Below are 13,511 nucleotides of genomic sequence, written 5' to 3' on the forward strand. Positions count from 1 at the left end.
AAGGCAAGTGACAGCAGAATAGCTACGCTGGTGGAAGACATTGTACAGTTGAAAAGGTTGTTTCATATGTGCTCCTTTTGTCTAGCTAGTAGTGATAAAAATTATCTAAGCTCTAGTATCAGCATATATGCCTTAGGCATCACAATTGATGAGGAATTGGTGTTTCCTCAGTGTTAGTACATTGGCTGTAAAGTCAATTCGAACCTTTGCTCGCACTTGTATATCTTTTGAAAGTAATATAATCAAATATCGTTTCGGAAAAAAAAAAATGATCAGAGGAAGGAGGGAAAAGGACATCTGATAGCTGATATGTGTCAATGAAATTGATTGAAGGAAATTTTTACACAATGAAGGTTGTAATTTTTTGCGTGTGCAATTGCTGGAGTGTTAATTTTAATTCCATCAGTTCAATATTTAAAAGTTTCTTTACTGTAATTTGATTGAACCCGTTCAATGTTTTTATTTTAATCAAATGCTTAAGAAGCTGAATATTCCCAGAAACTATGCCATATTAATGGAAGGGAAAGAATTTAATGGAAACAATTACTGAATTATAACTCTTAGTATTAAAGGAAGGGAAAGAATTGTTATTGGAAGAGTAGATTTGTCCAAAAAATTTAATACCCAAAATAGAATTTTCTTCTCCGCATAAAGTGTAATTTGTTTGCATTTTGGGGGTGCTAAGTATAAGTAAGTCCCACATTCAGGGGTCAATCGGTAATTAACTCTTTGTGAAATAAACATTTCTAGTCCATTTAGATTAACTATTTTTGAAAGTATTTTTGAAAATTTTTATTATAGCAGATTTTTTAGAATATATTTTAGGATATTTTTAAAAAATATTTTGAAATATTTAAGAGTAGTAGTATTTTTAAAATATTTTTTGAAATATTTTAAAATATTAAAAAAATTAGACTTTTTTTTAGAGTGTTTTTTAAAAATTTTTATAATCTTTAAAAAACTAATTTTTGAAAAAGGATCCAAACAGACTCATTTTTTCAAGAAAACAAAGCACAGGAGAAGATGTCCTTGTATCTTTTCGGGTTAGCAAGCTTTGACCATGCATACCCGATTGAGTTGGATCGGATCATCAATTACCCGACCCTATTTCAAATTCTATCCTTAATCTCCAAAGGCCTCCTTATTAGTTATTACATCGTTTTTGTTTGCCGGGTTTCTGTTCTGCCTTCTGGGATTCTTGAAGCAAAATTTCTGCAACTGAAATTCCAGGTGATTTTACTTTTCCATGAAGAACTCCCTTCTGTATCCATAGAATAATGACTTTCAATTGCGGGGATGTTTTCAATTTGTTTGATAGAATGAACCGCAGCTTGGTTTGGGATTTAATTGGTTCTCACTATTTCTGCTTCTTTTCTGCAATCAATGCTAAGCTAGTGATATATTCTTGATTTTTTTTAATTTTTGCTTCTTGTCTGAAAGATTGCAAATAGAATTAGTTGCATCATTTATGTGGCGATCCATACATCATTTCTTGAAAATGGGTTCAAGTGTTTCAAGCTGAAAAAACTTCTTTAATCCTGTAAAGCTGCCAAAGTAGCATTACGAATTTCCCTTTTTTATACTAATTGCAAAATTAAAAAGACAAATCAGTAATTTCATTTGCTTGGAGTTTGGAGTTGGCAGCCTCTAAATTCTTCTCATTCCCTAACTGACCGATGGATGCCTGAATTCAGACACCAGTTTATATAGAACATCCTCTTTGTGGTAGAAATCAAGAGCGATGAGCCAAAGAAATAAGCTGTTCGAATAATTGCTTTAGATGATTTTTTTTTTGGGTTTGTGTGCAGGCATGGAAGAGCAATTTATACTACGGGTTCCACCTTCGGTAGCCGAACGGTTAGACCGTCTCTTGAGTGAAAATGCATCTTCATCTTCTGATGACAAGTCGTTGGATTTAACCTTTTCTGGTGAGCAACTGATTTAGCAATCTGTATTCTTAAATTTGTGTTCAATTAATAAATTGAAAATGTACGTAAGAAGCATCAAGAAAGGATTTTATTAGGAATTAGTGCAATTCAATTATTTGGTTTAATTGAACGTTTTGCTATGCTTCTTCTTTATTCAGATTAAGGCATGTCAATGTTTATTTGAAGCTTTTATAGTTTCTTTTCACTGCTGATGTTGCTTCTCTCGGTGCGGCTGAGCTGCTTGTTCTTTCGTCTTTTACTTTTTTGTAGTATTTTATACTTAAGTGCAATCTGTTGTTCCCTGATGTTTGCTAATGTTAGTGTTGGTAATGTTTAAATTACTGACACCTGCATATATATATATATATATATATATATTTCCTTTGGTGTTTTTGATGTTTTTGAATCTCACAGGGCAGTTTGATTGGCTTGCTGAACCATGATTTGAATAGTCCTTTTAATCTAAAAGTTGGTCACTTGTTTTCCACTCTTATCTTCTAAAGAGATTGCTTACCTATGTCAAACTTGGTTCAGTCATCCTTTATACAATTTGTATAATAACTCTTTCCTATTAGATTCTGTCTTATGGTTGTAGTTTCCAACCTTGGCGCATGACATCCCACTTGGGCTTTTGGGGATTTCTTTTTCATCAGCGTCCTTGAGTATCCTAGTAGATAAGGTTACGGAAAATCGGAGAAGGAGATGGGCAATAGATATTAGGATGTTATTGGACCTTTTTCTATTATTGCTGCCATTCCTGCTGGGCTCAAGTTGTATCTCTTTGGTAAAAATTTGCCAGTTAGGAGATTAAAGAACTTGGTCAGCAAGTTTGTCCAACCAAAATTGCGTCTGTCCACATTGCCTTTTTCTTCAGAAATTAAGATTCAACGAGGTTTTAATTTTCTTCTGTCCCTATCCTCACTGATTCTCTTGAATGATGCATGATACCTTTTTCTTTTTGCTCTCTCTCTCTCTCTCTATGCACACAATACACATGTATATGGTCCATACCAAATTCTTAATTAGTAACCTGATCTGGAGTGGTGGTGTTGTTCTTCTAGGACCTTGTTCTTATATTTGAAGTGTGGTCTTAACCATTTTCTTGAAACAGTTTTGGAAAATGGGAAGTAAGAATCAGGAAAGCAAATACACGTAAATGCACAACTTAAGCTGCACATAAGCAGTCTAAGTTCAATTGACATAGGATTCATGTAACTTAAACTGCACATGAGCAGTCTAAGTTCAATTGAAATAGGATTCACATCTTTCAAGTGAAGATCTCATCTCTGTTGGAGAGGTGAAAATGGAAAGCTGGTTACAAATATTTGAATCTTTAGATAAGCCCACAACTAGTTTTTATCAGATAAATATTGGGAGGATGGGATATAATGTAATCAGATCACCAATATGAGTTTCATTTGGTAAAGGAGTATGGGCCAACAAATGGGTATCAATTTAAATCATGCATGTTAATGGTGATCGGAAGGATTTTATGTGAATTTGTATGTTGCTTTCATTTCCTTGATATATGCAAATGTGGCAGTTTGAAAATTATTCCCATACTTGAGATCGAATAATTTTACAAAGAAAAAAAAAACGGAAAATACAAAAGGTTGTAAGAAAAACTGCATTTTCCAACTTCCATCCTCCTTGTGGTCATGGTATAAATCCTGTCCTTCCATCTGCGCTCCTCACCCTATCTCCACAGCCCCTGCAATCTGTCTCTCTCTCTCTCTCTGCCTCCCACTTCCTCTCCCTCCCTTATTACCCTTCTGCTAGCTCTAGCTCTATGTTTTTTGCTTGTTGTGGCTCTTCACTAGTTGTGAAATTGCTGTAGTGGCCATTGCTGTCTTTCTCGATTTGATGCAATGGTTTAGTGGATCCACAATTTACTTAACATAGGGAGCAATTTGACATCTACGAATAAATTTGTTATTTTGTAGGTCGGTGGATCTATCATAGGTTGTAGTTCAAGCTTGGGACTTGGATTATTTTGTTTCTAGTTTTTGAGAAATTGTATGGCTGTTGGAGGTCTAGGGAGCTGAAAGATCATTTTTTGGATGGTTTGGACATTGAAGTGTGAGTATTCACCATTGGCGTTATTGTTGGTCTCTTTTATATGATTTTCAAGGACTTATCTTTAATTGTTAATTCACAAAAAAAAAAATTCATAAAAAGGAGTTGAATTGTGTAAAATCGGCCTCTTCAGATGGATGTGGTGGTTGATGGTGGCAGTCTTGTGCTACTTGTGGGGGGTAGTGGAAGGCAGACTGGTCAATGCTATTGGGAAAGGGGATAAGAAAGCCTGAAGGAAACTGAATTAAGAAATAGAGGTCATAAAGGAAACTTTTTTTGGGCAAAAATGCTTAAAACCCGTTCCTAAATGTTCGATCAAATGCTTCATTGTCTTCGATAACACCAATGCTGATTCTCTAGTATATCATTCCAATCCAATTTTGACTCCCAAGTGGAAACAAATGGGCCCCATGGTTAATTCAGAGCTGATTGATATCATGATATGAATCATTGTCTTTTAACTTCACCAAGGATAATACATGTTTGAAATGCATTCAAGTGAATCCACAACTTTGTCTAATCATGAATAATGACGGTGAAATATTATTTATGTGTCAGTCCAAGTAACGACACAAACTCAAGATTCTGAATGTAAGAGATGAAACTGTGTCTGAATGAACACTTTCTCTGTCAACTGTTACAGCATGAAAAATTAGACATGGACCATTTTAGACTTGATGGATAAATGTTAACGAATTTCTGGATATTGCATGAATTAATATGGTTTACATATTATTGTTTGCTATGCTGCCAGCATTTAAAAGCCCTTCTCAAACCTTAATTCTTTGGCATAAATTTTATTTTCTTCATCACCAATCTTCTTGAGGACTTGATTGATATTTTGTAGAGGATGGCAGAAGTGGCACATTTTCAGTAGGAAATGATCACTTCCCTGCATTTCTCTTGGATTTACCTGGCACTGTGGAGTCATACAAAACTTATGATGATAGCGTGCTGATTAAAACTGCAGATATTGGTCAAGTATGCTGTCTTCTTGTCAATTATTGTTTTGTAACATTCATGACATCCGGAGAGTTCTTAGTTCAATTTTGTAAAATTTGTGATGACTTGCAGATGATTATGGTGAAGGAGGAAGGTGACAATGTTCCAGATGAGGTGGAGTACAGACACGGCCTCACCCCTCCGATGAGGGATGCTCGAAGGCGAAGGTTTCGCAGAGAACCAGATCTAAATGTATGTGGCCTTGTGAACTGTCTCTTCTTCCAGTATACTCTCTCTCTCTCTCTTTCTCTCTCTCTCTCTCTCTCTCTCACACACACACACACAGAGAAAAGAAAAAAGAAAGAAAAAAAAAGGTCACAACTCAGACAGAGACATACACAAAGATACATTATGGCTGCAATGGGTGTGAGAAAGTGGTTCATTGTCATGAAGCATCAATCACATATTTTGTAACTATAGGCATGTCTGCATGGATAGCTATATAAGTTCAACATGAGTGCTAATATTATATTGGTTTTTACTATTTATTTAAGTGAGTTATGGTGCACTTGTGTCATTTTGCAGCCGGAGCTGGTTCGGCGTGCTGAGAAAGATTTGCAGAATATTATGGCTGGTGGAACCGCTGAGAATATTGATATCCTTCCAGTTACTCTGGCTTTCAGAATGTGAAGTAGTCAGCTTTTATGGACTTAATTGAGACTAGTGATTTGTTAAATTTTCTTTAGTTCATACTGTCACAGATGATTGTGTTGTACTTGCATAAGAGAATCCTAACTTGCCAAGGTAACTTTTCATTATTCTAGCTTTTTGTGTAATCTGATACTTTCATTTTGTTTGTTTCATTGTTAGATGTCACAGGGAGGTCGTGCGCATACAATTGAAGCAGGAATTCAGAATGCCACATTCTTTTAATAGTTACCATTGTGACTTGAGAGGATTGTGGAAGTTTATGTACGCTGCGAAACTGTGCATTCCTAAGATTTTTTTTTTCAATAGTGTATAATTTTATCGTTGTTATTCCTTGACTAACTTACATGTTGAAGCCGTTGAGCACGAGGAAGATGGCGAGGACAATGCTCGTAATGCAAGTAAGAAGGTGGAACCTAAGCCTCCAGAGAAGCCTGATGTACCTGAGGCTGGGACGGCTGGTGGAGAGCCAGACAGAAGCGATTCTGATGAGTCTGATGATTCAATGTGATGGAGGTCCTTCATTTAAGCAGGTGGTTAGACATCCTATTTGCAAATTTAACTTGTAGGGTCGTGGTTCATCATCAAATATTTATGTATAGGGGTTTCTAGTTAAAGGGAGTTAAAAGTAGTTTATGGTGTGGTGTGCCCTGTTTGGATCTTGTAGTGTTGATAGTCTACTTGAGATGCAACATTTTTGTTGTATTTTCAAACATTGGATAAGTTGTATATATCAACAGGATGGTTAGGTATCTAATGAGAGTGGAATCTTTGTAGCTAAGGTATCCTGGCAGAGTTAAATTTGTCAGATGGGACATGGTCTGTCAACCCTTTTTTTCTTTGGGTGGGGGGACCTCTACTTAAAGGAAGTTGAGGACATTTATCTGTGTTCCCCACTGGGATGTTGTGGTGTTTATAGCTTTCTCGAAGTTCATTGTTTTATTGTTCTAGTGCAGTGACTAGACTGATGGTTCTCGATCATTTGATAGGAAAGTAAAAGAATTAGGAGTGCACTTTCCTTCCCGGACAAGTTTTCCTCCTAAACGTATCCTGATTTGGAAGGAAAGGCTAGGGGTGTAATCGAATCGAGTTGAGTTTGAGTAGTGCACTAAAGCTCGATTTGAGTTAACAAACTTGGACTTGAACTCGAGCTCGACCTCGAACTCTTGAAAGTTAAGCTCCAGATTGACCTCGATTTTATTTTTCATTACTCGAGTTCGAACTCGAGCTCATGTTTATCGAGTCCAATCGAGTCTAATGGAAGGTAAGAAATATAAATTTATATTTTATATAATTTTAAATAAGAGATAAAATAGACATTTCATATTAATAAATAAAAACAATAAAAAAACCTATCTATGTGAAGCTAGATTAAGTTCGATAAATTTTCGAGTTTCACATATTAAGTTTGATCTCGATTCATGAAGTAGCTCGAACTACTTGAACTCAAGCTTGAATTCGACCAAACAAACTTGCGCGTTACTCGATTAAACTCGACTTGTTTTCACCTTAGAAAAGGCAAAAGATATAACTTTTTTAAATGGCATCTTTTTCCTTAATAATTGTTACACACAGTTCACGGGTACACAATATATTAGTTAAACATTTCTTTGCCTTTTCAACTCCCAAATGAAAAGATTTTGTCTTTCTTTCTTCTTTCTTAAACTTCCAAACAACTTTGAAGGAAACTTGTTTCTGAGTCCTTTCTTTTCTTTTCTTTTCTATGTTAAACTCCCAAACTGGCCATAAATCTCCAAAAACCTCTTTAGTATTTTTTTTTTTTTGCAGAGTTTCTCTCCTGGTTTCTGGGCATCTTGTCCATGAATAAGCCCCGTCTGTGTCTATAGAACTATGATTCTCAATTCCTGGTATGTTTACAATTTGCTTGATAGAATGAACTGGAACTTAGTTTGTAACTTAATTTGTTGTCACTATTTTTGCTTCGTTTCTGCAATTAGTACAAAGAAAACGCTAGATTCTTTATTTATGTATTTATTTTTGCAAGATTTGCAAATAGAATTAGCAGCACAAGTACTTATGTTGCGATACATACATCATTTCTTGAAAATAATTGAAGGGTTTAAGCTGAAAAAAGATCTTTTAATTCTGTAAGGCTTCAAAAACTTGTGTTCAGAATTTCCCCTTCTTTATAAGTTTTTTTTTCTTTTTTTTGGCCCGGGGGGGGGGGGGGATGCTCCGGTAATTTATGGGTTCTAGATTCTCCAGTGGCTTAGATAGTGAAGTTATTAATTTTCTCTTTTTCCTTGGAGATGGATGGTTAGGTTTTTTATATATATGTTCGTAAAAACATCAAATATGTTTTCCAAATACGTTTTTTTATCTCACATATACGTCTATTTCAAAAAAGTTCTAGAAAAATTATTCTAAAATAAGCTCTGATCTTAATTTTGAATGTTCATATTACAAGAATACGTGAAAACTAATAACCAAATTTTTTTGGTGAACTCAACTTGAGTTTATTCGTGATTGAATTTGAGTAGGCCTTAATCGAATCTCAATATTAAACTTGATTTTGCTGGATTACCACTATAATGGTTGGCTTGTTGCTGGTAATCTACGTCCAAACACGTATAAATTTTCTAGTATTCCCTTGTTGCTAGGTTATGCGTAATCACGATATACATAGGAATGATGGCATAGCCTAGTTTTGGAAAGTTGTAAACTGTCTTTTCTCCAAACCTTAACTTGTGATGTTTGAATGACCGCACAGCAGCTTTGGTTAGCAGTAAGTATTCCCTTGGTGGATCTGTTTTCATCTTGTCTTTTTAATATGATGGCTTTCATTTGTCCATTGCACATTGGAATGTGTGTGCGGATGTTGCTTTCTGCTGAACTGTTAATTTTAGTAAGGAGACAGTACTGTTCAATTATATAGTCTCCTTCTGTTGTGTTCATTTGCTTTTATCAGCAGAATCATGACTGCTGATAATCGTGCAAGGGTTGCTGAGGAAAGGGGTGCAGTAGATAGACTCTCAAACCTTCCCATAAATGCCATACAGAATATAATAGGACGCATGCCCATTCGAGATGCAGCAAGAACGAGTATTTTGTCGAGCAAATGGAGATATTTTTGGGCTGAATATCCAGAGGTTGTTCTTGACGAGCAATTCTACGCAGAGATAATGCGAAACAATTCACCGAACTTTTTCCGAACCGAATATGTAAACAAAGTCAATGGAATACTTTTTCAACACCTTGGACCCATTTTGAAATTTGTTCTTGACATTCCAGAGTTGTATTCAACTCAATACTCCAGCATTGATCAGTGGTTGCTATTCGTCTCGAGAAAAGATGTGACTGAACTCATTCTTCATAACAGAAGTCCTAATCCTTACAAAGTACCTTGTTATGCTTTCAGTTGTCCAAAACTTGCCTATATAAGCGTGACTAAATGTATTTTTAGCGCACCAAACTCAGAAGGCTTCTTCGGAAAGCTCACTCACCTTGTTCTGGAAACAGTCACCTTTCAGTTCTCAGTCCTTAATCTCCCTCAACTTGTTCAATTAGAGTTAAAAAACTGTTTTGGCATCCAACTTTTATGTGTATCTACTCCATCACTACGAATCTTGAATCTTCTGGACAATGATGATCTTGACTTGAGCTATTATATCACCTGCAAAGACCTGGAAGAGGTGTGCATTGGATTATCAGATGGAGTTGAACATGATAAATTGGATAAGAACATTACTTTGACAAAGCTTCTTGGCTGTTGGCCTGAACTCGAGTGTCTTTATTTGAACGGATCATTTCTCAAGGTATTTGTTCTTTTCTGTTTCTTTCTGGTTAACATAGATGAGGTTGTTTGCACTTGAACATGTTCGAGTAATGGATTTCATTTCGTGGTCTACTTCATAGCATCTGGCAGCAGGTGACATTCCTCAGAGGCTTCCGATTGATCAAGTTAACTCCTTGATATCTCTGACCCAATTTCGTATTACCTATCACTGTGCCGAGATTGCTTGCATTCTTTGCTTATTGCAGAGTGCTTTGAACTTGTCTGAATTGGAGATTTGGGCGGTAAGAATTGTTACTAATCATGATTTTTCCCCATTGAAATGTTGCTAATGGTACTGATTTTGTTTTCTGTCTAACAGGATAAGCAGATCATATACGACGAGAAAACTGTCAGTTACTTGAAAGAACCAGGTCTGATGAAACAAAGTTTTAAAGGACTCCAGACTGTGATCATGCAAATGTTTAAAGGTTCGACATCTGAGCTGCTTCTTGTAAAGCTTCTATTAGCCTGCTCCCCATCACTTGAAAGAATGTGTATTGAAGAGAACCAAGACCTTGATCCTATTGACAGGTTGAACACATCAAAGGAGTTGTTGCGGTTCTCACGAGCATCGCCTAAAGTTGAAGTGATCTTCCAACCAGGGAATTGAAACTTAGAAACTCTGTTTTCAATTTGTCAATGCTGGTTGACTGTATGAAGCACACCTTCCTCTTTATGGTGATTATCTCTATGTGTTATCTTCTTATTTTTGTATTTGGAAAATTGGGATTTTAGTTTCCTATTGATTTGTCAATGTATTGTCTTCTTGTTTTTCATGGAATAGCTTCTTTCTTGTCAACCTATCTAATTCAATTTAACAGCATGCGTTAAAACCGCTGCTCAAAAGTATCATCTGTGTTCGCCTGCAATGGCAAGGATGCTATTGATCAAAGTCACATAAAGATTGGAATCTCTGAATTTTGTTGTTTTGTAAGCTTAAAGAAACACCCTTTTTTTTGCAGTCTTATACATGGCCAAAGTAATAAAAAAGGATTATAAAATGCACCCCAAACATCAAAGAAATAGGACCTGTAAAGGTAATATTGCCTGCAGAAACAGTACCCTATACTGTTTTGGGGAACAGCTGAGCTAGGTGAAAATTTAGGGCCTAAATAGTATATGGATTCAGTTCTACTTCTACATATTAAGATTCAAGAAAGTTTTGAATCCCGGTTCAAAAACTCATGTATTACATTGATAAAATTGAAATTTGATATAAAAAATTTTAGGTCAATCTATATTGCAACAATTGATACAGTAATGCCTTGTCCACGTTTTGCACAGCTATTTATCAAGCCCAAAAGATGATACAGAGAAAGAATTTTTTCAATTGATGCGTTTGATCATTGTCAATTTTACTTCTTTTCAATTGCTCTCACTTATTCTTCTTTGTCCAAGTCTCCTCCTAGAATTCTATTTATATACATGGGAAATTTGCCAAATTGATCCCTAACATTTTCACAAAAAACTTTTTTAGTCCCAAACATTTAAAATCAGCCAGAATAGTTCCTAACATATAAATTATGAGCCAGTTTGGTCATAATACTCGTATTTGCTCATTTCTCCAACTAAAAATAGCACACCTCTCTCACATGGATATAATTTTAAGGGCAAAATCGGAAGACATTCGTTAATCCATGGTTTTAGACTCTGAAAGAAAGATAATATTCTCTTCAAAGTTCAAGTTCTCAATGGCTGCTCTTCCATAACTCTACCCACTCCCCCTAGAGTCAATCTTGAGTCATTTTCCCTGCACCTACTCCATCAGATGCATTCCACCATCACCACTAACCCAAAGCTTGATGATCTCAAGAGAACCAGAAAACTTGAAGTTTGAAGAAGGTGAAATTTTGCATTTTGTAATCCTTCACGAAATCCCAAATTGTTGAATCCTTCAGAAGCTGCGATTGTCCATCCTAGCATTCTCCAAACCGTTCTTTCCATCGTTGATGACATCCCATCCTACCGCAAGATTTTATCAAAAGTCTATATGGTTTTTTTACTTTCAAGAATGTTGAGTCTTTCTTACTTGCCCTAAAAAACCCCAGCAATAAAATTGATGGTTTGTCAGCAATAAAATTGGTGGAGAATGTGCCAACCAACTGAGATGAGTTCTGAGACTTTGTTGAATTATTTTGAGAGGTATGGTGAAATTGAAGAAGGGCTTGGGGGTTTGATATGGGGATAGGGAAATCAAGGAAAGTGCAAAAGCTGTTTTGACTGAGAAGGTGAAATTTGTTGATGGTTTCTGGCTAGTTTGCAAAATGGTGTCGAGGGAAAGGGAGAAAAGTAATAGGAATCCAAAGGGGGTTTTGCCTGTAAAATCATGGATTAACGAATGTTTTCCAATTTTGCTCTTGAAATTATACCCATGTGAGAGAGGTGTGCTGTTTTTAGTCGAAGAAATGAGCAAATACGAGCATTAGGACCAAACTGGCTCATAATTTATATGTTAGGAACTATTCTGGCTGATTTTAAATATTAAGGACTAAAAAAGTTTTTTGTGAAAATGTTAGGGATCAATTTGGCAAATTTCCCTATATACATTGACTTGGATTACAAAAAATAGTACTATTAAAAAACAAATACCAAGTAACTACTTTCAACCTTTTAAGCATTGGTTTGATTTTTCCTCAACTTTACTGAATCTATCTCAAGGCTCTCCCTCCAACTCCAGCAATTTTGTTTTGTTTTGTTTTCTTTACAATTTCTATATTATGTAATAAAATGTAGTTTTTAATAATCATTCTAATTCTAGTTTTGTGCTTTGGAATGAGAATTTGTTATATATTCCTAGACTAAGTGCATGTTTGATAACATAAAAAAGTGCTGAAATTGAATTCATTCAGACATTCAGATGTTGTGGGTATTTGATAAATAAAAATTCACCTGCTGAACTTATTAAGTGGTGCTGAATTTGTATGTATTTTTTTCAGCACAAGAATCGTAGCTGAATGCTTAATTTAATAAGAATCAAGAGATTTACTTCAACTACTTTATCTTATCTACCAAATATATCCCTGTTTGTTAATTACATTTAAAATTCTTATCTAATTAAACAAAACAACCTGATATTCTCTATTCAAAATTTTTTTTTAACAATAGTATTTTTTTGCAGTAATTTTCATCCACAAACATTTATATTTTGATATATATATTTTTTGTGCAGATAAATATTATTTATGTGATGCAGCTTATCCACACACACGTGGTTTTATGACACCATATCGAAATATTAGATATTGGTTGTCTGATTTTCGAAATGCTTCTCGTCCAAGATCAAAAGGAGAACGCTTTAACCAAGCACATGCAAGATTGAGAAATGTAATTGAACGTGCTTTTGGAGTATTAAAAGCTTGTTTTCCCATTCTCAAAATGATGAAACTATACCCTTTTCCCACACAAAGAAACATTGTCATTGTATGCATTGCTCTTCACAATCATTGTCATTTTCATACCTAATAATTTTAAGTTAATTAAATCATAGGTTCTATTTCGTTTTTGGATTAAAAGATAGAAGGGCAAAATTGTACAATTTAGCTTATTAAGCATTAAGTTATGAATATTTATCAAACAGTATAAATAGATTCAGCATTAAGATTTAAACATTCATATATCTCTTTTCAGTGCTTAAAATTTAGCAAATTAATTATTTCAGTATTCAGAATTCAGAATTCAGATTCAGTGTTATGAAACGGAGCCTAAGTCTGCATCTGGAATCTTAATGTATATAATACATTTAGCTATTAGTTTATATATTTGATAGTTAATAAAATGTGTTTATTCTTATGTGAATAGTGACTGTTTTTTGTTTACTTTCTTCCACAATTGCTGCGGATCTATTTTCAACTTAATAAAACTTTTCAGCTTTGAATTCCGCATAAAAATGATAATTCAGATCACCACCAAACCCTCTAAAGCCCATTTCTAGTTAAACTAGGAGGCATGTACGCGCTTCGCGCGATAGAAATATAAAATGCCCTGCCCAGTTTTGAACTAATCAAAATAATAATTTATGTAGAAAAATATAATTCTAGAAGTCTGAGGTTTTGTTGATATTT

At 34.9% G+C, this 13,511-nt stretch overlaps 2 protein-coding genes across 6 annotated transcripts; both read left to right on the forward strand.

Annotated features, from left to right (window-relative positions):
- The first annotated feature begins 986 nt into the window (after window positions 1–986).
- LOC113722641 (transcription initiation factor TFIID subunit 7-like) lies at window positions 987–6,435 on the forward strand. 2 transcript variants are annotated; one of them, XR_011814060.1, is made up of 6 exons: window positions 987–1,230; window positions 1,809–1,928; window positions 4,852–4,985; window positions 5,079–5,230; window positions 5,532–5,918; window positions 6,011–6,069. XR_011814060.1 is itself a non-coding variant. In XM_072048306.1 (6 exons), exons 2-6 carry the CDS (start codon window positions 1,811–1,813, stop codon window positions 6,163–6,165), a joined length of 606 nt encoding a protein of 201 aa, XP_071904407.1. In that variant the 5' UTR covers window positions 987–1,230; window positions 1,809–1,810; the 3' UTR covers window positions 6,166–6,435. The 2 variants fall into 2 exon arrangements, 1 of the variants encoding a protein (XP_071904407.1); XM_072048306.1 differs by having other exon boundaries at window positions 5,079–5,198; window positions 5,532–5,601; window positions 6,002–6,435.
- An 828-nt stretch (window positions 6,436–7,263) lies between these two features.
- On the forward strand, window positions 7,264–10,231 carry LOC113722661 (F-box/FBD/LRR-repeat protein At1g13570-like). Of its 4 annotated transcripts, XM_072048310.1 has the most exons (5): window positions 7,264–7,522; window positions 8,584–9,430; window positions 9,531–9,692; window positions 9,770–9,878; window positions 9,982–10,231. In XM_072048310.1, the coding sequence occupies exons 1-5, from the start codon at window positions 7,506–7,508 to the stop codon at window positions 9,984–9,986; spliced, it is 1,140 nt and encodes a 379-aa protein (XP_071904411.1). In that variant the 5' UTR covers window positions 7,264–7,505; the 3' UTR covers window positions 9,987–10,231. The 4 variants fall into 4 exon arrangements, with proteins under 4 accessions (XP_071904411.1, XP_071904408.1, XP_071904410.1 ...); XM_072048307.1 differs by having other exon boundaries at window positions 9,770–10,231; XM_072048309.1 differs by having other exon boundaries at window positions 8,614–9,430; window positions 9,770–10,231.
- The last annotated feature ends 3,280 nt before the right edge of the window (window positions 10,232–13,511 follow it).

This window comes from Coffea arabica, chromosome 5e (assembly GCF_036785885.1).
Source record: "Coffea arabica cultivar ET-39 chromosome 5e, Coffea Arabica ET-39 HiFi, whole genome shotgun sequence".
Taxonomy (NCBI): Eukaryota; Viridiplantae; Streptophyta; class Magnoliopsida; order Gentianales; family Rubiaceae; genus Coffea; species Coffea arabica.